General features: G+C 45.6%; 1 protein-coding gene and 1 long non-coding RNA gene across 10 annotated transcripts in view; one reads left to right on the top strand and one right to left on the bottom strand.

Moving 5' to 3' along the window:
* The window catches only part of ITPR1 (inositol 1,4,5-trisphosphate receptor type 1), a 331,871-nt gene that overhangs the window by 302,520 nt on the left and 3,272 nt on the right, over positions 1-26,079 (top strand). For all 7 annotated transcript variants that reach the window (XM_047746291.1, XM_047746284.1, XM_047746265.1 and 4 more), the window contains 2 exons: positions 2,268-2,428; positions 20,513-20,674. In XM_047746291.1, coding sequence (XP_047602247.1) covers positions 2,268-2,428; positions 20,513-20,674 — 323 coding nt within the window. The remainder of the gene's footprint in view (positions 1-2,267; positions 2,429-20,512; positions 20,675-26,079) is intronic.
* The window catches only part of LOC125109386 (uncharacterized), a 40,999-nt gene continuing 27,228 nt past the window's right edge, over positions 12,309-26,079 (bottom strand). Inside the window, exons 4-9 of one of the 3 annotated variants that reach the window (XR_007130211.1) lie at positions 25,753-25,797; positions 25,541-25,639; positions 24,974-25,034; positions 15,605-16,116; positions 14,252-14,916; positions 12,309-14,012 (exon numbers count right to left, since the gene is read on the bottom strand). This is a non-coding gene — a long non-coding RNA (uncharacterized LOC125109386). Of the gene's footprint in view, positions 14,013-14,251; positions 14,917-15,604; positions 16,117-24,973; positions 25,798-26,079 lie in introns of all 3 variants that reach the window. The other 2 variants (XR_007130212.1, XR_007130215.1) reach the window with 2 other exon arrangements.

Raw genomic sequence — 26,079 nt, 5'->3', positions numbered from 1 at the left:
GGGTGCCCAAGAAACCATCGTCGGTACAGCCACAGGGAGGTGCGTGGAAATGGAAACCAACCACGTGGGAATGTGGTAGCTGAGTGCTCATTTCACAATTATTCCTAATATGGTTACTGTGAATATAGAAATTTCCTGCTGGTACATCTACTCCAAAAAAATGAGCATTTTCCATTTAAAAACTAAAATCAGCGTTTTGCCCCCTTAAAACCACTTCAGGCCTTTTGTTTTGAAACAATTCTGGAGTTAAAGAAAAGTGATAAGAACAATACAAAGAATGTCTACTCTTCATCCAGAGTCCCCAAATACTGATCTCTTCCTTCACTGGCTTGTTCGCACACACAGTTTTTCGAACAGTCTGAGATCCACTGGCGTGATCTCCTTGATCCCTAAATATTTCTATGTATATCTCCTAAACAAGAAGCTTCTCTCGCACATATGCAGTGTAGTCACCAAGATGAGGGAAATTAGCAGAGAGGTCACACTGCCACTCCGTCTGCAGACCCTGTTCCTATCACCCTTGATCCCAGTAATGCCCTTTATCACCAGTGGAAGCCCAGGTCATGGAGCGTTCCGTTGTCATGGCTCTTGAGCCTCCGTTGACATTTTTTTTTTAAAGATTTTATTTATTATTTGACAGAGAGAGTGAGCAGAGGCAGATAGAGTGGCAGGCAGAGGCAGAGGGAGAAGCAGGCTCCCTGCTGAGCAAGGAGCCCGATGTGGGACTCGATCCCAGGAGGCTGGGATCACGACCTGAGCCGAAGGCAGCTGCTTAGCCAACTGAGCCACCCAGGCGTCCCAGTCCGTTGACATTTTTAAAGAGTTTGGTCAGTGTCTCGTGGGTTTGGTTTCTCTGATGTTTTCTCATGGTAGAATTGGGGTTATGCATTTTTTGTAGGAACATCAAAGAAGTGTTTACTCTCAGGGCATCATTTCAGGAGGCATGTGATGCCTGTTCCTCCTCTAACCGGTGATGTTAACTCTAGTCACTTGGGTTAAGGTGGAAATTGCCAGGTTTCTCCACTAAAGCTTAGGGTTTTTTTCTCTTTGTATTTAGGAATCATTTTATAAGGAGATATTTTGAGATCATGTAAATATCCCATTATTCTTCAAATTAAACATTAATCCACTAGCTTTAACGTCCACTGATGATTTCTGCCTGGCTCTTTTAGTATGATGGCTGCCCAGTGATGATTTTCTTACTTTATTATTTCTACATTTGTTAACTGGCTTTTTAAGAAAGAACTTTCTCTTCTCGTGTAGGTAAGTATACTATATGTATTAATACTTTTGTATTTGTGACAACACGGATTCCTGTATTTTTATTTAATCCATTAGGTTATATCCTTTAATGTCTTTATTTGTTTTGATGCTCAGAATGCCCCAGAAGTGTCCTGACCTTCAGGCTGGTTTCTGTTTTGTCATGTCACCACAATTTTTTATACACTTCCTTCCTTTCTTAGTGCTGTGAGATATTCCAGGTTCAAGCTGAGCTTGTAACTCCCTGACCCAGCCCTGGCATCGCCCATTTTTCCAAAAAGCCCTGATTCTTTCTAGTGAAGAAGGGTATTTAGAAGCTACAATCTGGGGACAAGGTGTGTGCATTCGTGCTGCTGTACGCCTGCTCCCAGGGCTTATGAGGACACAGATGTAGAGTAGACATGTACCTGCACACGCGGGGGGGGGGCGGTTTGTGTGCACATAACCACGTGCCACACACTTCTGCACTTATTTTTACATACATGTGAAAAAGGATGAATTCATACCCATCTCTTATTCCATTTCACCATTACAGTGTTTCTCTTTCTCCCTTCCATATTTGGGCTCCCTTCTTTGACAGTGAGAAGTGTAGCTCCTGTTATACATCATGTATTTCCTTGCTCCATCCAGGAATCCACAGAAACTGGCTTCACGATGGCTTGCCCAGACCTCTGCAAAATACTAACTTACCAGCTAAAGTTCAAAATGTGTTTAAAGTTCACCACCCACCCCCGTTCCCTGACAAGGCCACTAGGGCATGTGGAAACTAAACAGTGACTGGGGGGAGGGGAGGGGAGCCCAGGTGGGCTGCAGACCCAGGTCCATCTCCCCCGCACTCTGGGTTTCCCTGCAGGGATGTAAAAGGGACTGCATGGAGGAGGCCACGGAATCCAGCTCTGCACAAAGAGGGCACTAGAGCCACAGCCTCCCCTGCGGGCAGTCATCTCCCAGAGTTTGCCGCTCTGTGACTGCTCACTTAGGGCCGGCGGTTTTCTGTCTCTCTGTAGGCTTGGAGAGAGACAAGTTCGACAACAAGACTGTCACCTTTGAAGAGCACATCAAGGAAGAACACAACATGTGGCACTATCTGTGCTTCATCGTGCTGGTGAAAGTGAAGGACTCCACGGAGTACACCGGGCCCGAGAGCTACGTGGCAGAAATGATCAAGGTGAGCAGGAAGCTCCTGGAGGCGGCTCGCACTGGGGCTGGGCCTGCAGCACGGTACGGGAGCCAGCGAGCCAGTCGCACAGCAGAGCAAGAACATCTAATGTGTCCTGGGCTACCGAGCTCTTAGACTGGGTGAGGTATTAGACTCTAGAACGTCGTGTGCTTCAAGTGAACTGCAGAGGCACCTAACAGGTGGTATCATTCCCCTTTTAAAGGAGGAACAGTGAGGCTCCAGGAGATTCGCCCACGGCCACCTAACTGGGGCTGGATCTAACCTAACCTGGATCTAACCCCACAACCCGCTTTCCCATCTCTATGTACTCAGCCTTTTTTTTTTTTTTTCCTAATGGAGCCTTTTCTTTTTTTTCTCTTTAAATAAGACCTGGTCCCTAAGAGATAACGTTAAACAATGATCAGTTGGTGGAATGCGTTGAGCCTGGTTTATTTGCTCATTTGTTGGCCTCAGCCTAGCCTTTCTGGGAGATGGTTTGCTAATCATTAGGAAGGGATCATATGATAGAGCAATTGGAGTCCCAAATTAATCTTGCTGATGGGGAGCGTGACCGCTGTGTCCTGGGAAGAGGGGAAGCTGCCCCAGGTTTCCAGAGCACTCTTCTCAGTCAGGACTTTGCAGAGACACCAAACGTGGGCCGTGGGAGTCCCAGGCCAGCTGTCCTTTCATACTTGTGGTTTCCGAACTTCATTAAAATGTTCAGCAGCGTTGGTAACGTGAGGAGGCATCAGCTGTGAAGTGTAGGGAGCCTCTGTGATTTACACGAACTCGCTTTGGGGAAAGGGGGCCGTTCACTCTTAAGAGAGACGACGCAATTCACTGACTCTCCTTCCAGTTGCCAAGGACTTAAGCACTCAGCCTGATAATGAGTTATCCTAAACGAACCCTTCTGTGTTTTTTATGCAGATGTGATTTTAGAGCTTTTAATATAAAGAAATCTCAGGTGACGTCTGTTCCTGTAAATATCATCATTCATATGTAGCAGATGTAGGCAGGCTTTTAGCTTTATTGCTGGCAAACCACCGGTCGCGTGGCGATATTCTTGAGGGCAAGTTCGACAACAAGACTGTCGTCGCCCATATAACACCAGCTCAGAGGCCTCTGTAGGTTCTGGAGGGCTTTCTGGCAATTCCATGCCATCTATACCCTTGAGGTCCTTAATGTCCAATTCCATGCTTCTCAAATTTTAATGTACATAGAACTCACCTGGACAGGCAGGGAGTTTGGATTCAGATTCAGCAGGCACGTCAGGACTTGGACACCGAAGCTTCTGGCTGCCGGGTCATGCTTGGAACAGTAATGAGCAGCCAGCAGAAGGGACAAAACAATGCTGACTGAAGAAATGAGCCTCTGAACTGGTGATGTGAGTGCTGAGGAGAGGGATTCCTAATAACATCTAGGTGTTGAGCACTCTATGGCTTACAAAGCTTTCACATCTAGAACTGTGTGATAAAATTACCCTCGGTGGGAAACCATTCAGAGAAAACTTTGAGGGTAAAGAGAAATGGATGAGATTTTACAGTAGAGATGACTTTTAAAGAGGTTTTGAAAGAGAGACAGGGTCATAGATGAGCAAAAGGAGAAGAGGGAAAAAATCAACAGAAGGAAAAAAAGACAGGAGTTCCAGAAGGTGGCTGCTGGGTGTGCTCTCTTTCAGATGAAAGCCAGGCTCAGGGTTAAGTAGCCTGCTCAGGAAGAGCTCAGAAGGAGAGGACCAGGGTGCCAGCCCGGGGTTAGTGACAGGGACTGCACCACGGCCCAGGGAGGGAGCAGACGGGGAGGCAGCTGGCAACACCGGGCCAGGTAGGAGCAGGATCTGTTGTTAATTAGGGCTTCTGTTGCTTGCCAGGCCGATTTTTGGTTCAGTGTGCAGGATCAGGACACATTAACTGAAAAGCTCTCCTGTCCCTTCTTTTCCTCCAATTGTGGATATTGCCACATGAAGCTACTTGGCCAGCATTCGTGGGACAGAGACCTGTCTGCGTACACAGACAAATACCTTCACTTGCACTAAGTCCTGTAATGGCTAGAGGAGATGACCTCCGGTTTCTACTCTTGTCACACATTCTTTTTCTCCTTCACTTTGCTTCTCTCAAAAGTTTTTGTGCCCTATCTTCAAGTCTGCAGGAGCCAGTGTTAAAGCTTTCTGTCAATCACCTTACTTTACTGTCATAGAAAACTCTGGTGCACGTTAAGGTTTCTGTCTCAATCGTGAAGACTTAAAGGAGCCTTGTGAGCAGTCACCTGGTGAGGATTAAGAGCCAGAAGTCACCCCCAGCCTCCCACCAAGCCTGCTCAGAGCCCATTCCATTGCTTGGCGACACTTTGAAAAACCCAGCATTCAGGAGGCTTTCCTCATCCACATCATTCTTAAATTGTACAAGAACTTCTTCTTGTCCAAAGGCCTAAAAATATGTAGCATCAAAAAATTCTTAACGCTGAATGTCCCGGTTGCTGAGGAACCCGATGTTTTGTGCCCTTAGTGAGGGCTGGGGGAGATGTGCCCTCCCCTGGCTGAAAGGCAGTGCCTTTGCCAACACCATTTTCAGTGGTGAATCCCTGCCGGCGACTCCCCAGAGAGCACTGGCCACAGGAGGGTAGACTGGGGGTGTTCAGCTGGAAGCCCAGGGAAGCTCAGAGTGGCGGGAGAGCAGACCACATGCCCCAGTGGCAGACCCATTCAGTCATACCCTGTGGAGGCAGCCACAGCCAAGAGAGGAGCTCTTTTCAACATCCCTCCTGAGCAGGCAGGCCTCCTGCCCACTGCTTCTGGGAGGAAAAGCCAGGGCATCTCTTTGAGAAGGCAGCTCTGTTACTCCAGGATCAAGGAGAGAGGGGCAGCTAACAGTGTTAGGGAAGGAAAAGTCAGCTGGGCGTTCATCTACCCTTTTGCTTGCTTCATGTCCCAAAAGGAATCAAGACAGGCTTTTTGGGACTTGGGTTTCTCAGGAAAACCACCTCTTGCCTACTGGCCAGAGGCTGGGGGTTTTAAGCTCTCCCTCCACTCATGAATTAAGATCCTGGAGACTCATTAAGAACTGTGAAGTAACAGCTGCCCTTAGACCACCCAAAAGAACCAAACAGAAGAGGCCCCAGGCAGGTAGAGGAAGAGCTTCACAGCGGCCCCGAAAACGACTCCCTGCAGATCGTGGTGTCAGGGATGGTAAAGAGACTTTCATCTCAAGAAAGACATGGAGACAGTGCGTTTCTTGCCAGAGATGGCAGTAGAGAACTCAGCACCCAGATGTTTACCCACATTTAATCTTCATCTAAACGTAATAGAATATTGTATGTTCTCTTCTTTCTCCTTCTGGCCATGCCTTCTCTTCTTTCATTAGAGATGGGACTGTTCTGGCAAAGCCAAGGTCAGGCACATGCCTACCATGAGGTCCTTACTCCCCAGGCTTTGGATTTGAAGGCAAAGAATCCAAGATGTGAGTTTGGGCCCTCCTCCTTAGGAGCCATGTAGCCCCAGGACGTCATGAGACGTCCCTGACCTGAGTTGCTGTGTGGGAAGTGGGGTTAGCAGCACTTCCTGTGTCCATTGGGTGATGGGAATGAGGTAAGTTGGGGGACGGAGGTGGGGGTGTAGGCACCCAAGGAGGCAGGGAGTGGATGCCAGAAGGGCCAGATGAACAGACAGAGCAGTCGGCAGGGAAGCGGAGCCCAGCGCTGACAGAGAGCTGACGCAGGCACGGTGTCCTACACTTCACGACTGTGTAAGATGTCTTGGCTGTTGGCACGCTGTTGCTAAGAAAAGTCAGAATGGGCATCTTGACTCCAAGAAGTTCCTCCCATGGAAAATTCCTGCTTCTTCCCCGCTCTTAAAGTGAAATGTTCTAAGTGCTCTGAACTGTTGGAGCAGGACAAAGTCGCCATTCTCACTCTTTCTCCATGGAACTGGCCTCAGTACTTGGGACTCATATCCGTGTGTTCAGCGGTGGCCTCCATTCACAGTCACTACCCACGACCAGGAGTTGGGGTGACTTGGGGAGTGGCCCCTGGGTTCTCTGTGATGAGATGCTGTCATGTTGGTCCTGGGTTCCGCGCACATGACTGAAGCGGGTGCTGTTACTGGCATGGCTGGGGGGAGCTCGGGCTCCCCATGCCTCTGTACAGAGCAGTCAGTACAGCTCGGACAGGAGAGGCAGTCTCTCACATTCGTTGACTCAGGCCCCAGACAGGGCTGTACTTACAGAGAAATGTGACTACAGAGTGACCTCACTTAGCCCCGGCAGCTCAGGGCAGGAGAAAAACCCCCGAGCTTCCTCTCCCCATAGCGACTGGATTTGGGGGACTACCATGTAGTTTTAGTGGTAGCCTTTATGATAATGTTTTATTACCCCTAAACTACATTGAAATTTTCACGATAATTGATGTACCACACACTCTTTTTCAATAATTGAGCATTCTTTGACTTTTCTCTACTGCTGACTGAAATGAGAATATGTTAGCCCATAGACGATGATTTGATAGGCCATACAATCAGGTATATTTAACCTGGATAAGTGGTAAAGTAGTCGTATCTTTGCCTGAAGGGATTTAAATACTGCACAGTGGGCATGTTGTAGATAAAAGATCAAATATAGGATTCCCACTGAAGATTCAGCAGCCCAATTTTCTGTGACAGTCAAGCTCAGGAGAAAAGCCAGGGCTTAATTTGCTTAAGCAGACTGAGTTATTCTTGAAAGTTAGAAACTCCAGAAATATTAAGAAGGAAGGTTAGTAAAGAAGACCAAACTATAATTTAAATATATAGCATCTATTTTGCTAATGCAATATAGATTTTCCTTCGGTATCTTGGAATGCTACCTTGAAAAAAAAAGTTCTATTTTCAGAGGCGTGTTTCTGAGTGAATGGCAGGGTAGTCAGAAGGACTATTGTTTGTCCATATTTCAGCATCCCCTGCTAGCTGGAGCTGCTCTGGCCCCTTCTATTCTCCAGGAGGGCACACTGACTGACTACCAGGCCAGCTGGGGGGAACCTCCTCCCACCACAGCCTGAGTGTCGAGGGGTAGGCTACTGCTTCCGGAGGAGTGGACCGGGCTGTGCTTTGCTGTAACAATGGCAGACTGGATAATAACGCTAATAATAGGTCATGTTTAATCAGTATGTACTAAAATAAATGCTTTGCATGCATGTCCCATTTAATCCCCGGAACAGCATTTGTAGATGGCACTCTTACCATTTTACAGATGGGAAACTAAAGCCCAGCCAGGGGCAGCAGCTTCTCCAGGGTCCCCTTGCTGGAAAGGCTGCAGCTGAGAACCCCATGCAGGTCTGCGGAATCAGAGCCCACCCTGGGGCTGTCCTGACACACGCACATACAACGCTCCATGTCAAGGACGTGCCACCCTTGGTCAGGCTGAATCTGGTTTTCCTGCCTGGGACTGGCTCACCTCCCAGGAGAACCAGCCACCTTCCAAAGACGCAAGGCCCAACAAAGGCGCCACTGGGGGTAGGGAGAAGGATGGGGGAGAGGGCCTCCTGGGTGATGCTGACTGGCTAACGCACAAATCAACGAGTTGGTAGCTCTGGGCGTTTGACGCATGTTAAATCTCTGAGCTGCCGCCACACAGCCACCTGGAGTCGGGTACTACTGGGGGTTGTAGAAAATGCCAAGAGTTCGGGAAAGGCAGAGCCCACTCTTGCATAGGGTGTATCTGAAGTAGGTGTTAATTCTGACTTGGTACGATCTGAGAAACGTCATTACCCTCCCCGGAGCCTAGAACAGGGAGTGATACTCCCTTGGGTGGCCATTATTTGAGGGGAGAGTTGTCGAAGTTAAAGGGGAAGGAGGATTCACCAGAACCATAGACAGACGGGCTTCCACACCCGGATGACTCATCTCAAGAGTTAGAACTCCCTGATAATTAGAGTGTCTGATCCATCATCCTTTAAGCCTGGTGCTGACTTTTTCTCATAGTGAAAATGGACCGCTTTTGACTTCTCTCCCTCCCCCCTCCCTCTCCCCCTCTCTCTCTGTCTCGTGCTTACACACTGTTCCACTAGAGATTTTCCAGTTTGTTCCATCTTGTATTAATTCACTTGATCTCTTCAGAAACTAGTTGTATAGGGTTATGAAAGCAAAAGAAACAATTTTCCAAATCAAAGGTAATATCATGGCAGCCAGTGAAAACGCTCTTAGAAATTAGTGCCTTTTTTCAGAGAGGAGGGCCCAGTCCAGGAGCCTGCATTCCCGGAGAACGCTTTTCTGCAAGCCCTAGTCCATTTGCATCAATAAAGCCATGAAAGAGAGAGCTCTTTTTGGTTGGAAAATTCCTTTTGGGTAAATTTTCCAAGCAAATAAATTTTCTTAGCAAATAGAGCACTACTGAACATCCATTAGGAAGATTCGAAAGCCTTAGGATATGTGGCCTCAGCACTTGTGTTAGTGTGTATTTGATAAGGGCTGGGAAGCAAGCACAGTCAGAGAGCAATGTGTTAACAAGGGCAAAAGATCAAAATGGGAACTAAATTACCTACAAGTCACTGCCTTCTTTTAAAAGGGGAACTGACCCAAGTCTTGCACCTTTCTTGACCCGAGAGAGAGTCTGGTAGGAAGTCTGCAGACAGGCACTTTTCCAAAATGAGGGTGGAGCTTTTTGCCCTGAGGAACTGAGTAAAGAGACCAAAGGGAATCACTCAGGACACAAACGGAGAGCAGGAATGACTGGTGTTTCCTAATCCGATAGAAGCAAGGCCCTGGAAGTCTGCAGGGGAGGGGTGCCGGCAGTGACCGTAGGAGCCCAGAAGGGAACGTCTGCCTGGACACGGCCAACCTGAAGGGTCTCAGCCCCAGGCAGTGAGAATTTGGGGGTCCCTAGAAGGCAGCACTTGAGTGCAGGAGAGGCCAGCAAGCTGTGCACCCGCCTCCCCTGCCCATCCTCATCTGTGCTTCATGATGTGCCAGGCAGGCCGGGAGGCAGGCAGCTCCTGGCTGTGATTAAGTGACAGGGAAGCCCTTGCTTCCATGCAGATGGGCAGTTAACAGGTTTGGACTTTTATTCTGGAATTCCAGTGAGGATGCTGGGAGGAAGGGAGGGCCTTGAGAAGTTCCTGGGACATAGATTTCGGCACTGTAGTGCTGTATCATCAGCTTCTCTTGCCTGATGTGGGGGGCCACACGCCTTGATTAAAATGTCCCCTGGGCTCCAGAAGCACTTAGCTGTGCGTGAGGATCTGGCCTGGGAGGCCCTCCGCTCCGGTATGATTCCCAGCATGCTTTTTGAAGTTAGCTGGCACCGTGGCAGAGTTCGAGACTATCAGAGCAGGGGAGACGTGGAGAGAGGGATTTGGCGCTGGCTTTTTGGTGGCTGGAAACAGCGTGTCAGCAGCCCTGGACTGGCCTCCCAGCCAGCCAGACGTGCTTCGCCCCACCCTCTGCACTTGAGCTTGGGTTCGTGTCGGTGGCGGCTGCGAAGGGTGAGCTTGTGTTTCCCTGCCCAGGCTTATCACAGGCTCTGCCCTCTAGTCTAGAGGCTCTGAAGTTCCCCCTCATCCTGCTGCGCACTTCACAGGTGCCTTCTTCTTATCATGAAGCACTTGGCATTGGGACCCCGGGTCTGCACCGTCCTCTGAATTTTCCACATTCTGACCTTCACAGAGGGTGTGTGGGGCACTGTTGGTAACAGGGAGAGGAGCCGAGCCATAATCTGCCTGGGAGGAATTTCTGTGCTAATTTAGAGCACAGGGACGGAGGTCTACCCAAGAGGACGGTATGTGAGCCCGTGCGGGTCTGGAGCGTTGTATAAGGCAACTGTTGGATCAGTCAGCCGGAGTCTGCGTTCACCACCAGTGCTAGTCTCCCCACTGTGAGTTAGTCCGTGGATGTCTGTACGCACTGTATCTGTACATAAATATTTGCTTACACAGTTCCCCCAACTCAGCAGACATGGTAACTCCAAATATGTGTTTTTCTCCCTGTCACACGCTGGACCCACCTTCGGCTCCTTGCCCCAGTGTTGACCCCACTGGGCTGCCGGCCTTGTTGCCTGTGGTCCCAGACACCCTAACTGCACTTGAAACTCCTTTGTTACTCCGGAATCTAAACACTGACCATAACTGATACAGCTTACCTGATTATAAGAACACGGTATGCAATGCATAGAACATAGAAGATATGTTGACTATTGACTCCCATCAGCTGTAGGCTATTAATTTTTTGGGGAGTCACAAGCTCTCTGCAGATTTTTGCTGCGCGGGAGTCAGTGCCTCTGAACCCCCATGATGTTCAAGGACCAACTGTACCTACGCTCAGGAGTCCGAGATGCCTCTTGGTAACGAGGCCTGTGAGCGTGTTGCTAAGCAATGTGGGAATGAAAAGCTACTGGTATTTAGGTGCAGTCCTGTGTGTATGCGGGTTACACAGGTGGACAAGGCTCTCAGCTTCTCCTTTCACAAACCCACTTCTTTTCAGGGCCTTGGTGTGACCACCTATAAAGAAAAGTTGAACCACAGGGTCTCTTACACCATCTTTAGCGTTACCTGTCAGTGAAGCAACTCGCAAAGTGCTGGTGGGAGTTTGTGAACTACTAAAGGGGGTCTTTGTCAAGAGCGCGGATGTAGATGTCAGGAGGGAGAGTGGAGGGAGACCTATGGGAAAACTCAAGTAGGTCTTCAGGGTCAGAGTGCTTGGGGCAGGTGCACAAAACAGGGAATTTGGAAAGGACTGAGGAACAGCTGATGATCTCTCTCACCCTGAAGAACTCAAGCTGCGGGGCACCTTTTTTCCAAGCTACTCCTACGGTGGTGGCGGTGCTGGTGACTTGGCCCCCAGTCTGTGAGCAGTAAGAGAGAGGACTTTCTCCTCTCTTCTTTGAGTCTATCTAGGCAGGGCTGACCTTCAGTAAAACCACTGAGTCAAGAGTTTGCCAGCATAGAAACCCACAGACTGAGAAACACTGTTCGGCGGAACACTGTCATATGTGAAGCAGCTTAGGAGTGAGGCTTACGGGTGTGTGTGTGTTTGTAGGTTCAAAGGTAAATGCCAAGTATCTTTTCCTGCAAAAACAGCAAAGAAATTTGGAAAGCTGTTTAAGCAGGCTTACCGAAAAATAAGAACCATTTACTGTCTTAAAGGTATTAAGAGATCAAAGTTGAAAAGTCATGAAATCCAGAAAAGAATAGAGGAAAACCAACAGAAATTGCTAACATCCCATATCTAACCTCTGGGAACATTCTGGTAGATTTCTTAGCTAACTGAAAATGCAGGGGAAGTTGTGTAAGCAAAATGTCATGAACCAGCTCGAGAGAAGGGCAAGCTACCCTAATTGTTCTTTATTGGGAGTCTCCACTGGGCCAACCCTGCCTCGCTCTGAGAGTGGCTGCCAGCCCCACCTTTCCTCTTCTGAGACCTCTGGCCTCCTCTGCCTGGCAGCCCCGGGTGCCCAGGACCCAGCCATGCCGCTCTGCATGGCAGGCACTGCTTTCTTAGTCTCAAGGGAGCCCATAAATCACTTCACCTGAGGGCCTAGAATGACTGAAAATAGTGATTCTGCAGCTGGCTTTTCTTAGGGATTTCATCAGAAATGGGTGCGGTTCTCTCTACTGGCAAGGGCCTGTCTTTGTTACACTGTATCATCCAAGAACAACTATTAACTGAGTCTGGGAAGGGTAAGTGGTCATTCCAGCCCAGCTGACGATTATATAATGTGGCCTGTTGGGGAATGTCATTCAGAGCTCAAAAGTAGAGCCCCCCCACCCGACCCCTAAAGTTGGGGGCACTGTGGGTGACCTTCACGCGGCTGCACTGGTCAAAGAGAAATCTCTCTAACATGGAATCCCATAGAAAGGAAGGAACTAACCGGCATGGAAGTCAAGTACTACACTTGCAGTCAGTGTCTGGATCCTGGGGCAGACACTAGACTAGCTTTGTGACCTTAGGCTGATGACATTGATTTATAATTCTTTTGCATAATGCTTTCCAGCTTCTAGGATACTTTCTCACAACCATTTGACCCTTATGATAGCTCCGTGGTGGCAGCCCATGATCTCTTTCTCAAAAATCAGAAACAGAGACCCCAGTTGGTGAACTGACGTCTTCCCTGGCACGCTGTCCTGTAGCACTGGGGCATTGTGACCGGAAGCCCTTAGCTCCTGATTCAGGCCATCCCTCTTCCTGCCTACGAACTAATGTCACCAGGCTGTTGTAGAAAGGCACCTGTAAAGTGTAGGGATGCTGCATGTGGTTTGAGTTCACTGTACTTTGGAACTGAGGGAAGTAGATCCTTGGATTTGGGACTGGTCAACAAATTCCAGGTTTGGGAGCCATTGTTTTTAATGAAGTTTATTTTTTTAAAGTAGTTTTAGGTTTACATGAAAACAGCAGAAAGCACAGAGTTCCCATATACTAATCCCTCCTTGCCTGAACCCCCCCCCCCCACACACATATATACAATTTCCCCTGTTATTAACATTTTTTACTCTGGTATATTTGTTTCAGTTGATGAACCAATAGATTACTATTTTTTTTAAATATTTTATTTATTTTTTTTGACAGACAGAGATCACAAATAGGCAGAGAGGCAGGCAGAGAGAGAAGAAGGGAAGCAGGCTCCCTGGCGAGCAGAGAGCCCGATGCGGGGCTCGATCCCAGGACCCTGGGATCATGACCTGAGCCGAAGGCAGAGGCTTTAACCCACTGAGCCACCCAGGCGCCCCTAGACAGATTACTATTAACTATAGATCAGAGTTTCCTTTGGGGTTCACTTGTGGTGTTACACCTTCTATAGGTTTTAACAAATGTATAATGACATGTATCCACCATTACAGCAGCAAATAGTAGTTTAACCATTCTAAAAATCCTCTGTGCTCCACCTCATCCCTCCCTCTCCCCAACCCCTGATCTCTTTACCGTGTCCATAGTTGGGATCCATTTTTTAGTGTACTTGTTTTTAGCATATAATATTTGCTATAAAGAGCAATTCTAAACTAACTGAGCATAGAGATCATTATCACCATTTGTCACCTAAAGCAACAAACAGATTCTGGGTTTTGTTTTTTGCTGTAATCTTACAAAAGTGAGCTCTTAAGTGAATTATTTTAGTTCTCTTCAGTAAAAATAACCTTGTCCCCATCCAAAAAAGGGGCAAGTAATTTAAAGTTTACTAAATGTTCTATATTCTTGCTTTTGGAAAGTTAAGGATGATCTTCAGATCTCCCCTGCCCTCCTCCCTTCTCTAGTCACTCCTATCCCCTGCGCATCCCCAGGCTTTCTGGGAAAACCCGGTTTGTCATCCTGCTTGGTAAAATAAAGAGAAACACACTCGCCATCTGAGTTAAAGGGACAGTCTTTACCTTTTTGATTCTTCTCAGGGGGCTGTGAAGGATAGAGAAGCCACTGGTCTCTTTATCCAGGACCCATCTTCTCTCCCATGACCATTTCTTTTACCCTCATGCCCCCCACCAAGAAATCTAAATTCTCTAGCCTGGCTATAAAGGAACAAGGGATTCGGCAATAAATGTTCCATTGTTTACATAGTAAATAAAATTCTAACCTGAGTGGACTTTCTCTGAGGAAGGTGACTGATTACCTCAGTCATCTTTCTTAGAACAGCTTCTTCAGTTGAACCTGGGAAGAAGAAAAAAAACCTCTTCTCAGAATGATTAGCATTTGCATCATACAATCCAACTTCCTCTCCTCCTCCTCCCTGTCTCTCCGTGTCACACACACACACACACACACACACACACACACCCTCCTTCTTTCCAGTCAAGGACATTTCAAGAGGTCAGTACCGCCCCCGTGTCTAAAACTTCAATGTTTGCCTTTGCAGGGACTTTTCCAACTTTACCTAGAAAAGAACTAACCAGAACTTTAGCACTTGTGGTCAGCCTGCTTCCGGCTGTGGCTTCAGTCAGTTTGTCTGCTCTGACAGAGGAAGCGCTTGCTGTGACGGGAACTGCCCTGGCTGGATTGCAGGAGGACCAGGGCAGACAGTGCCTAATGACATTGGTATGCGACATGCCAGCAGCAAGGAGAGCCAGGGAAGCACAGAGGGAAGTCTCAGACCCAGAGTGACAGACGCTACTGACAGACGCTCGGTGAACCCACAGCCTCCCCCAAAGCCACCTCCCTAAACACACACACACACACACACACACACACACACTGAATTCATCTATAGACAGAATGCCATAGCTGAAGATGATTTTCTCAAGAAACGCAGAAGCCAAAACACTGAGACATGGTTTCGATCTTCAGTACACATAGAGGCAGGGTTCTGCAAACACTACTAGCTGGAGAGCCCTGTACAGCCAGCTTCACTGGAGTCCCGCAGCACTCAAACAAGCACAGCATCTCGTCGGAAAGTCTAAGTTAGGTACAAAGGCACTGGATTCAGGTGTTCTCTCTGCTCCTATACTAGTAATTGGGAGAGTCTAAACATCTTCCCTTCAAGACTCAGATTCTCTACAGATGGGGGATCCTGTTGGTTAGCAACCTTTCATCCTGCAGCAAAGCTTTTCCTACTGTGCTGGGTACAAAATCAAATGGAAGCTGAGAGAACAGTTTGGCTAGAATTGCTAGTTAATTTTAACCACTAGGTACTCCTTGGTAATTTGAGATTTGACTTAACAGCCCAGGATGATTATTTAATTAAAATACTGGCAACACTGAGGAGCTCAGATTTGGGGATTTACCTACCTCAGCACAGAAAAGCTAATAATACATGCCATCCAGAATACTTGCATTTCTGCAGTTGAGCTGGTTTCCTATGCTTTAGGATTTTAGTGGGATTCCTCCACTTTAGGTCTCATTGTTAAATATTAGAGTCTGAGGAAAGCACTGAGGGAGAATCTATATGGTGGTAGCCAGAAAATATCTAGATGAGAAATCCTTTCCCAGCTCAGCACTGAAGGACTCTCCTGAGCTGGAGAATGAAGCTTCGGCCCTAGGATGAGGGTATATGGCCCAAAGTGGCCTCAGGCAAATATGACATTTCCTTTAAATCTTGGATTTTATTTTTTATTTAATTTTATTTTCAAAATTTGATTCAGTTTCATGTTCTGTTTTAGTTTTAGCCTATTTTAATATAAATTATTTTTATATTAAAATATATAACATTTATATAAAATGTTATATATTAAAATACATATCATTTATATAAAATGTTATATATTAAAGTATATATCATTTATATAAAAATATTAAAAATAATTTACCATTGAATGAAATGGAAAAAAGATGCATTCTTTTCTGTCTGGTGTTATGTACCTCCAGGCCAGACCTTCCTACCCTAGGATTACAGGTATCTCATGCAGAGAAGCACAAGTAAAGCAAAGACAAAGGAGATCTGAGTGCATCTTCTTAGCCATTGAGACGAGGAGCACAGATGCCAGTAGCGGCCATCCTTACTTTGATGGACCCCATTCATTCATCCAGCAGGTACTCATTAGGCGGTCACCAGTCGGGAGCCCCTTAGAAGTGACTGCCCCATGACCACAGTCTGTGCGCTGAAGCACCTGGGGCAGGGACCTGGTCTTGCTTGTCTTGAGACCCTCAGCACTCAGCCCGAGGCCAGGCACAGAAATTAGAAATGTTCAGTAAACAACTGTTAAGTGAAGTCTGTGCATTTTGCATTTGTTCGAAGACCTTTCTGAAATTCTTCCTTAGGACTCCAAGAATCAAATAGATCATGAAAGAAGGTGGGAATCTGTGGTCGTTTGGTCACTTGCTGTTGGAACACAAAAAAGAAATTATTGCTTGAGCTTTAAGCTGTGTGTACACTCTTGCATCAGTTTTCTGTATTCTTTTGAAGACTTCATTAATGCGTACTCTGTTTGGAAATCTGTGTTTTCTAGTTTATGGGGAGTTTGCTAAGCAAAAGAACATCGCAGGATTTGAGAGCTAGATTTCAGATGCGTTCTCAAACCGGATGAGGCCATTTCCCATTAACTTGCACATTGGTAGTGAGGCAGCTACAGGAGAGTGCTCACTGCCCTCCTGCTGAAGTGGCTTGCATCTGTCCCTCTTTCTGCATCTCATCAGGCAGGCCTATAGGGACTCCAGGTCACCTCTCCTCCTCCTCTCAGCCAGCCAGCTGACCCAGGCCCTCTTCATTCTGCGCCCTGGTTACTGTTTCCTGCTATTCCTACTGTTACCTGTCTATCCCACACTTCAGTCTCTTCTACAGTCTGAGCTGCCTCTACCTGTAGGCCTTCATCCCCCACTCCAGGCAAACTGGTTTCTTCCCTGTGCCACCCCCCTTGGTTGAGAATGCCCTGATGCTGCCTTTAGTTTGGCCAAGCCCCAACCCTCCTGCGGAGCCATGGCTTTCCCCAAGAAGGTTCCAGCCAGCCGTCATCACTGCTGGTCCGTTCTGACTGTGGCCCTACTCTCTGCCACTCATTTGACAGAGTAGAACCTGCTTTATAGCATTTTTCTCCTTTTTTAATGTCTGTCCACTCATTAATAACGGCAGGAACCCTATCTCATACTTGGGTTTAAAAGCCATTTCCAGTTGAAAGAGGTCCAGGAGGCAGTATGTGTGTGTGTGTGGCGGGGTGGGGGCTGGCTGGCTGGCTCCCTGCTGGATCCTCAGCACCATGCACACAAGGAGTGCCCCTGAAGCAGATGTTGAATATATGTTATGTTTTTAAAAATATTTCCTTCCAGGGAACTAAAATAATGCTTATACTTTTGATTTGAATCCAAAGAACTAGCAAATATTTCACCCGAAAACAGACTCAATAATAGTTTATAATTCATCAGCACCACATATTTTGGGGGGCCCCCCTGTGAAACAAGAGAAATTGTTAGGTTCCCCCCGCCCCAGGACAAGTGACTTTCCCTTTCAGAGCTCAGTTTTCTGCACCACAGGTACAACTGTGACGATGATCTCTGAACTCCTTCTTGGCATGACCTTCTGTCATGTCCCAATTGATGGTGTGTCTCTCTGCTCTTCCGAGTTGTACAGTGTAAATAGGATGCTGGATCTTATTTATTCAAGTTGTTCTCCTGGCGGTGGGGGTGGGGGGGCTGTCAGTCTGCAAAAATTGAGAGCAGTGCCTGCGGACAGGTGAGGTCTCTCACTGCCGGGCTGGTCTCGTGCTCTGTGATCCTAGTGCATTCGTGCTTTGCAAATGCACGGCTCACAGTTTCATCAGCCGGGCCCACACCCTCTCTCGGCCCAAGATGGGCTGCTTCGCCCCAGTGCGAGTAGGTAACCCCCAGCCACCCGTCCCCTGTAGGTGCCCTCTTCTGAACAGTTCGGTTCATTCCTCCCTTAGATTTGGACAGACACTGAACAAGGGATGTTTCTTCAGTGGGAAGGTGTGACTGTATCTGAAGGACTGATTCAAGTGCAGTGAATATAATCAGTGACAGGTTACCTTAGCTGCCTTTCAGTGGCAACACCAAGCTAAATGTTTTCAAATGTCTGTTCTCCTTCTCTGCTTTGCTGTAGACACTCAGCAGAAAACGGACGACAGACATGGAAACACCTTAGATTTTTAGGTTGGCCATCTTTGAAATGGGATATTTTATTGAATGGTGTTTTTGCCCATTGCACTGTGGTGGGAAATTGGTCAAAATGAATATGGGCTAACACATGTGAAGTGCTGATCACAGGGGATTTGGTACAGGAAGGTAGAGATCATCATTTTCTCCTCCGGCAGTTATTCTAAGCAACTGAGGTTCACCATTTAATCATTTTCTCTGAGGGCTCATGCAGGAAATAGAGATGGTTTATCATTCCTCCCTTCCACAAATACTTAGCAAGTGTCTGCCGTGTTCTGGTTACTACACTAAGGTGGTTTCTGCACTCATGATGCTGAAGGGCTAGTGAGTTCCTACTTAGAGATTCCCCAGATATTTTAAGCCAACACTCTAAAGTAGGTGTGATGTCGCGTTGCCAGTGTGGTCTGCCTTCTTTGTGTAATATTTAAGGATTTTATTTATTTGACAGAGCCAGAGAGGGAACATAAACAGGGGGACCGTGAGAGGGAGAAGGCTTCACACTGAGTAGGGAGCCTGAAGCAGAGCTCGATCCCGGGACTCTGGGATCCTGACCTGAGCCAACGGCAAATGCTTAATGACTGAGCCACCCAGGGACCCCCATAATATTTTTCAATTTCAACTAGTTCTCATTTGGCTTCAATATTGCTAGACTGTCTTGGTTGCTTTTTAACATTTAGACATGTCTTGTGGGATTCTGTATCTGACTCTTAAGTATGTTGATGCCTTCTATTGTATGACAGAGGTTGGCAAAACTCTAGCCTATGGGCCAAACCCAGCCTGCTGCCACCAGCATTTGTAAATAAAGTTTTATTGGAACACAGCTACACTCATTCATGTATTGCCTATGGCTGTTTTCAGGTTACAGTAGCAGAGTCATTGTGACAGACCATATGGTCCACAAAGCCAAAGATATTTACTATCAGAAAATATTTACAGAAAAATTTTGTTGACCTCTGGTGTATACAAAGTAGCAATATAGTGTGGGGGGAGTGTACTGGCATACTGGCAGGGGGTAAGGGGATGGGCAAGATTTGTGTTAGAATGTCAATTATGGTTGATTTTGAGGAGATCAAAATGGTCCCAGTCAGAAATGACACCAGACAGATGTGGACTTGAGTCCACTTTCCCCCTTATCTTGTGCTGATTAGCTTTTACTGTTCATTCCTGCCTCCCTATACAGAACTTATACACGATGCATACTTTTTAGGAAAAAGGCATTTGTGGGCACAAGAAAGAAAGATAGGAAGAGGAGTCTTGGCCCATTACTTAACCAGTGGTGAGAAAAACTATTTTCAGGTATAAGCTGTAGATATCAAAAGAAGGGATGGAGACTGAATGGGCCTTTCTTATACCAACCAATGGCACCTATCAACGATGTCAAACTGGAAGGAAAAGGAAACAAGAATAGAGCAGTATTTCCAAAAGCTGACAATGAGGGAAACTGAACAAAAAGCCCATTCCCCATTTTCAGCCTCCTGATCATCCCCTACCAAGTGAAAGCACACATACGCATATCCGGTAAATTCCTGAACACTTGGGATCTCAAAATTCATTTCACTTCCAGAGTGTTGCAAATGATTTTCCAAGTATAATGCTTTTTAAAAATACACAGCACAGTAAGAGGTATCTAGAGCAGTCGGATTCATAGAGACAGCAAATAGAATGGTGGTTGGCAGGGGTGAGAGAGTTAGTGTTGAATGGGGATGGAGTTTCAGATGGGGAAGATGAACAAAGTTCCCGAGGAGTAGAGGGTGGCAATGGTTACACAACAGTGTGACTGCACTTCGTGCCGCCGAAATGTACAGCTAAAAGCGACTTCAATGGAAAATTTTATGTTCTATATATTTTACCACCCACCACTCATTAGCCATGTAATGCAGTGGCTGCATTCCTATTTATAGATTAGGGAAGTTGTTCAGAAACCTACCTTTTTCCCTGTATTTAGTTTTTTGTTTTTTTAAGATTTTATGTATTTATTTTTGAGAGAGAAAGCACCTGAGTTGGGGGTGGGGGGGGGGATCTCAAGTAGGCTCTTCGCTGAGCACAGAGCCTAACACGGGACTCGGTCTTATGACCCAAGGATCATGACCTAAGTGGAAAACAAGAGCCAGAATCTTAACTGCCAGAGCCACCCAGGTGTGCACTTCCCCCAGTCCCTCACCAGGCACCATATTTAGGTCAAAAGTGATTTCTAAGAATTGAGAGAATTCAGTAATACTCAATTAAGGGGCACCTACGTGGCTCAGCTGGTTAAACGTCTGCCTTCCGCTCAGGTCATGATCCCAGGGTTCCGGGATCGAGTCCCACATCAGGCTCCTTGCTCGGTGGGGAGCCTGCTTCTCCCTCTGCCTGCCGCTCCTCCAGCATGTGTGCTCTCTCTCTCTGACAAATAAAATCTTTAAAAAAAAGATACTCAATTTAAAAAGACATTCACTTAAAAAAAAAAAAGATATTCACTAAATGGTTTTTTAAAAGGCATGGCACATCAATTCAGTAACAACAGAGATAGCCTTATGAAAAATGTCACAAAGAAAAGATAGCATGGTGGGATTGCCTTTCTTGTCTCTATTTCAAGAAATGACTTTTTTTCTTTTTTTTAATGTGGATTCTAGGAAAGAAACCTTGACTGGTTCCCCAGGATGAGAGCCATGTCCTTGGTCAGCAGTGACTCTGAAGGAGAGCAGAATGAGCTGAGGAACCTGCAGGAGAAGCTGGAGTCCACCATGAAGCTGGTCACTAACCTTTCCGGCCAGCTGTCAGAATTAAAGGATCAGGTAAAGAAAAGATACCCTATCTGCCACCTAACCACACACACACCACTACCAGACACACCAGACTTGCTGAGGCAAAATCACTAGTGCTCATGTTAAGATGCGGACGTTTCCCTCACGTGGATGTAGAAAAGGAACCCAGGGCACAGAGAACAAAGTCACCTAGTCTCCCCATTTCCCCTCCAGTCCCCTTCACTGCCCTTTTATAGGATAAGCCCATAACACTACTTTCAGTGCTGCTAGTATTATAACAAAACCAGAAAATGGGAGAATGCAAATGACTTCAGTGAAACGCTGTACAGAAAACAGGACCTGTAAAGCTATACTCTTTTTACTTTACTTATAGATTAAAAGCTCTTTCTGGTTTTGCTTTCTGGCCCTCAAATCTATCAACTCTTCACTCAAGATACTTAAATTCAGCATCCCAGGATAAGCCATACTTGTGCGAAAACTCCTTTTGGTTCATTCATTGGCCAAATCTGTACTGAGTGGCCATCGTAGTCCAGGCATTATGCCAGCTGCTGGGGATGAACCCACAATCTAGACCTAACCCTGCTCCCACAGAGCTTAACTGTCGCCCAAGTACCACTCCATCCTGCTCTCTATCCCTAAGGTAAACACTTGCCACTTAAAGGAAGTTAAGGAGGGGGTAGATTCGTACCAAACTCTATGTACTTTTTTTCTTCCTTTTGATCCCCTTACAATGAACAGCCACTGGGTAGTTATTGCAGTGACAGGATGCTGTGGGGGGGATGGGGGGCAGTGAGCGACTGCTGTACCAAAGCTGATGGGATAATCGGCACAGACGTGGGAACAGGTCAGCATCCTGGATGGGTTTCTGAGTGTTTTAATCAGCTCCATAGACAAGATTATAAATTGTGCATGGCAAAAGTTGTCAGGCAAGGCTGCCCTGGAGGTAAGTGGCAAGACAGACCTACAGGTGATTTTTTACTCATAGGTACACAGCTAGTGAACACCCCGTGCAGAATAAACTCTTCTTGGCAGTGGTCTTCAGAGCAATTTAATGATCCTACTTTGAATTATCTTTCCAAACTGAATTATTCCAAGCCATACCCCCACATACACCATTTGGTCTCAAAGTTCTTTTCTTTGACTTTTATTAAGATGCAAACAAAAAAGACTAATGATAACAGAAAGGCTTATTTATGAAGGCTGTCTCTAGCACTTGAGCTTGGTGGCCACCTAATGTGAACAACCCACAAGAATCTTAGTTAAATCGGAGGTTTTAAAAAAACCTTCCAGAAACTGATCTAAGACAGACTTCACTAAAGGAACTGTTGAGCTCTCATTAAAATGGTCACAGGAGTGAGGTGAGTTGAGGAATTTGCAGAAGGCATCCGAGGTGAAGGAGGGCATCTGAGACCACAGAGGTCCTCTCTCTTCATTCCCTCTTTGTACCGATGAGAGCACTGAGGTGCACGAAAGGCTCCTGGGAAGCTTCTCCAACTCTGTAGAACAGTGCCTGATCCTCCTGTGTGGGTTTGATTTTTGTTTGTCGTATGTATTTTTGTTTTCATTTGTTTTGTCACTGTACCTTGGTTTGCCTTTCAGATTGGCTGTTTAAATTCTTACTCATTTTTTTTTTTAAAGAGCCTTAAAGTTTCCGAGGTTGCCTCCCACACTTGAGCGCTGTGGAGGATACCTTCACGGCCATGTTACACAGCTGTGCGTAGTAGAAACTTGGCATTGTTAAAATCCAAGGTAGAACTGTTCCCGTTAAGCCTCAATTTCAGCTTAAACAAAATATGTAAATATTCATTGCGTAGGGACTAGGGTTCATTAAGTGACATTAAAGCCAGTATGGTTTAAACTGCTTGGTTTGGGCCCTTTCTACATTTTTTGTCTTAACGTTGGTAGTTGGACCAAAAGCCCTTGCCCTGTGAATGAATATGAACCATTTTATCTTGGAAGACACTATAAGCTAAAAAGAAGTACCAGGAAACCAGTAATATAATCTCAAGTGCCTTTACCAGGATTGATCGGCTTAGGTTTTAAGGTGCCCAGGAAAAACTCAGCTGCTTTTATTGAGGGAAATGTGTTTCTTTCAAAAGGAATTAGCATTTTTTCTGATTATGTAACCTTTAACAAACCTTTAAGGCCATTTGTTTAAGGATCAACTTACTAAAAATTTTTCAGTTTTACTAAATTTGGTGTAATAGCAATCATAAAAATTTCTTGAATTGTTCTGCATAAGAAATCATGCAGATATGGTAGAGAGTTGCTGGTTCTTAAATGGTAATTGTAAGAATTCCTGCCCTCTGAAGAAAAAAAACTTTTTGAATTAAAAAATAAAAGCCTACAAATGATTAATGAGCAAGAAACTCTGTGATAGATATTTTTTAAAACTGCTATGAAAGAATACTATTCACTGGTAAAAGTGCTGGAAAACACATAAATTGCTTCATCACTGAGCTATTTTTTCAATCTTCTGGTCCAAAAAAGCAGAATAGAGCAATAATAGTTTATAAATGTGAATGTCTTTGGTTTTAATTTGTACTGCTATTGACCTCTTTGGTAGTGGTTTTCTTAAAATACCAATTTGAGGAGAAAAAGTTCTTGTCAAGGTTAGAAGTTAAAAACCTGGTTGGTGGTGTCACTTTTCCTACTATTGCCAAGAACAGTTGATTAGAATTGCTATTCTAAGTTTTAATGATGAATCTCATCTTGAAGTTTCCCCTCCCAAGAGATTCTGAATACTAAATGTGATTCTCTTACATTCTTATTCCAAGGAGGAGAACTGATGTAAGAACCTACATTTTTTTTTTTTTTTTGCATGTTTTCTTCATAACGCAAAAGAGCAAATATCGAAGAGGCTTCATTTTACTGAAAATGTGACTGGCTTCCTATGAGACAGTAACCCTTACATGCTGTTAGGAATACAAAAGTGTTTGAAAATCCAGATCACATTAGCATGTTCCAGTGTTTGGCACTTTTCATGCAAGATGGTTATCTTGTGAACATTAACTGCTTAAGAGAGGGAGGAATAACAAAGGATTAGAATAATTGCCTTACAGTTAGAAAATTGAATGTTAAACCTTACTGAGTGCCTCTGTCCCCTACCCTGTTCTGGAACCTCAAAGGGGGACTAAGATAACCACTGCCCTCTAGGGTCCCATAATCTAGCAAGAAAGACAGGCATACAGACCTCTGACAGTATGATACAGTGTGGAAAATTGTACAACCCACTCGAGATAGGAAGACAGTTTGATGGGAGCACAGAGGCGGCACTGGGTCCTGTGTGTGGCTGGGAGTGAGGAAGGAGTAGAGCCTGTACAAGTAGGTGACTTCTGAGCTGGCAGAGGAATGCAGCAGGGGGGGCATCCCAGGAAAGGAATCAGCATGAGCAAAGGCATGAAAACGCATGGCATGCTCCAGGAATGGCACTATGTTCTGGTTAATTCAGTTCATTCTTTGAACCACCACTTGTGAAATAGATGTGCAAGGTGCAGCCCTCGGTACTGGGTTACAAAGATGAACAGAACCTGTTCTCCTTCTATACCCAACAGTCTAGAATGGGAAACGAATCCGTAAACTGCTGAGAATTCAGCCCCATAAGTATGTAATGGAGGCATGAACAGACTGGAAAAGGAGGAAAGCAGTTTAGTCAGCCTGATCTCTGGGAGAGAGTCAGGCCACAGAAGCCTCAGAGGTGCACTGCCAGAGCTACAGAGAGGGACAGAGTATTAGGGATCAACTCAGTGCGTGAACAAGTATCTGTACGTTGACATTAAATCAACGTAAGTGTGTCTGAGAGTTGTGCTGGGATTTTTTCTTAGTATTTTAGGCTCCTTGTTAGAAACATGGCTGATTTTAGAGTTCCCCGGCTGTTTAGAATCTGAGTAACCAAGACCTTGCTGTGACAGGAAAGCAGTTTTTCGGACTGGTGACCCGTTAGAAACCAGATTGTGGCATCCGTGTGCTGCTACTGAGCGGTCCTTCCTTTGCCAGCCTTCTGTCATCGAGGCCAGTTCTGGGAGGTGAAATGTGCTCATTTGCTCTCTACCCTTAGTGTTTTCATGAAAGATCTTTCCGACGTTTGGCTGCCTCTGATTTGTAAAGCTACAATATTCTTTGCTTCTTGTTTAGACTGAGTCAAAAGAAGGAATGCTAACATTCAAGCTAGTTTTTATATTCATATGCATAGGAAGAAGAGTACTGCTTTAAATGTTTATCCTTTAGCTAAATGGGAATTATGAGGATTTTAAATGAATCTCCTACGAATGAGACATTTCACACTATTCAAAATAGATTTTTCAGTATTCATATTTTGAATATAGTTACCTTAGATCAGAATCTGATGGATCTTTTTGAGTCGTTTTGTTTCAAATGTCCAGAGTGAATACTGCATGAGAACATGAAGATTCACTTTAGTCATTATTTCTATGTACTTTGATAAAGGTAACAGCAACAGTTAATACACTTTAAATTTATACACACACACACACACATTTTATACAGTTTGTGTGTGAATTATGTAAATAGGTAAGCGGGTAGAATTGAGCTCATAAAGCCAGAAGTTATGTGAGGCTGTGCGCTAGAGGCCGGTGAAACCTAACCAGCCAGCGGTGCTGACCTTGGTTTTTTACAGGCCAGATTTAAGCCTTAGGGCTTTTATTTTTGTTCCCTTATGATGATAATTAGATGATGACCACTGTCCAAAGGGCTCAATCCTTTAGCAGTTGCCCTATTCCCTCTCATTTATTAGTCACTTACTTGACAGCTATTCTGTCTAAAAGGCCAGGGTTCGTGAAAACAGAATTCAGACAAATGTGTGCGCCTCTGCTGTGCTCAGCTATAGAGCATCTTCTCCAAGATCTTGATATTATTAGAGAAAAATGATGTACGTACCCAAATTACTTTGTGTTCAAGATCACCTGATGTGATCTTTGACCCATTTCAGAGAGAATCCGTGAAAAGTTCTTCTAGAGCAGCAGTGTGGTCCCAGATCTACAACATAAACCTTACTTGTTACTTGTTAGAAATGCAAATTCATGGGCCCTACCCCAGGCCTACTGAATCAGAAACTCTGTTTGTGGGCCCTTTGATCTGTTTTAACATACCTTCTGTGTGGTTCTGGCTTATGCCAAAGTTGAAGAACTACTATTCTATGGAAAGAGAAAACAAAATTAGGTATATACTGGGTACTTGAAATCACCAGGAATAAGACTGCCTGAGCAAAGAATTTGGCCACTAACCTACATCAGTAGGGAGTTTGAAGGTTTAGGAGGGAGGGCCAGTGATGTGATCATTATCTTAGAAAGGCAAACCTAGAAAGTTAAAATAGGAGCAGCAATGAGTTGTCAGGTGATGGCTGCAGAAGTGGGAAGGGAGGTGTGCCATCAGCTAAAGACTCGTTTGTTATAGGAAATACAGTGTAGAGGCTTTTC

This window comes from Lutra lutra, chromosome 1 (genome assembly GCF_902655055.1).
Source record: "Lutra lutra chromosome 1, mLutLut1.2, whole genome shotgun sequence".
NCBI lineage: Eukaryota > Metazoa > Chordata > Mammalia > Carnivora > Mustelidae > Lutra > Lutra lutra.
Note: the sequence above shows the minus strand (reverse complement) of the source record. Positions and strands in the feature narration are given on the sequence as shown.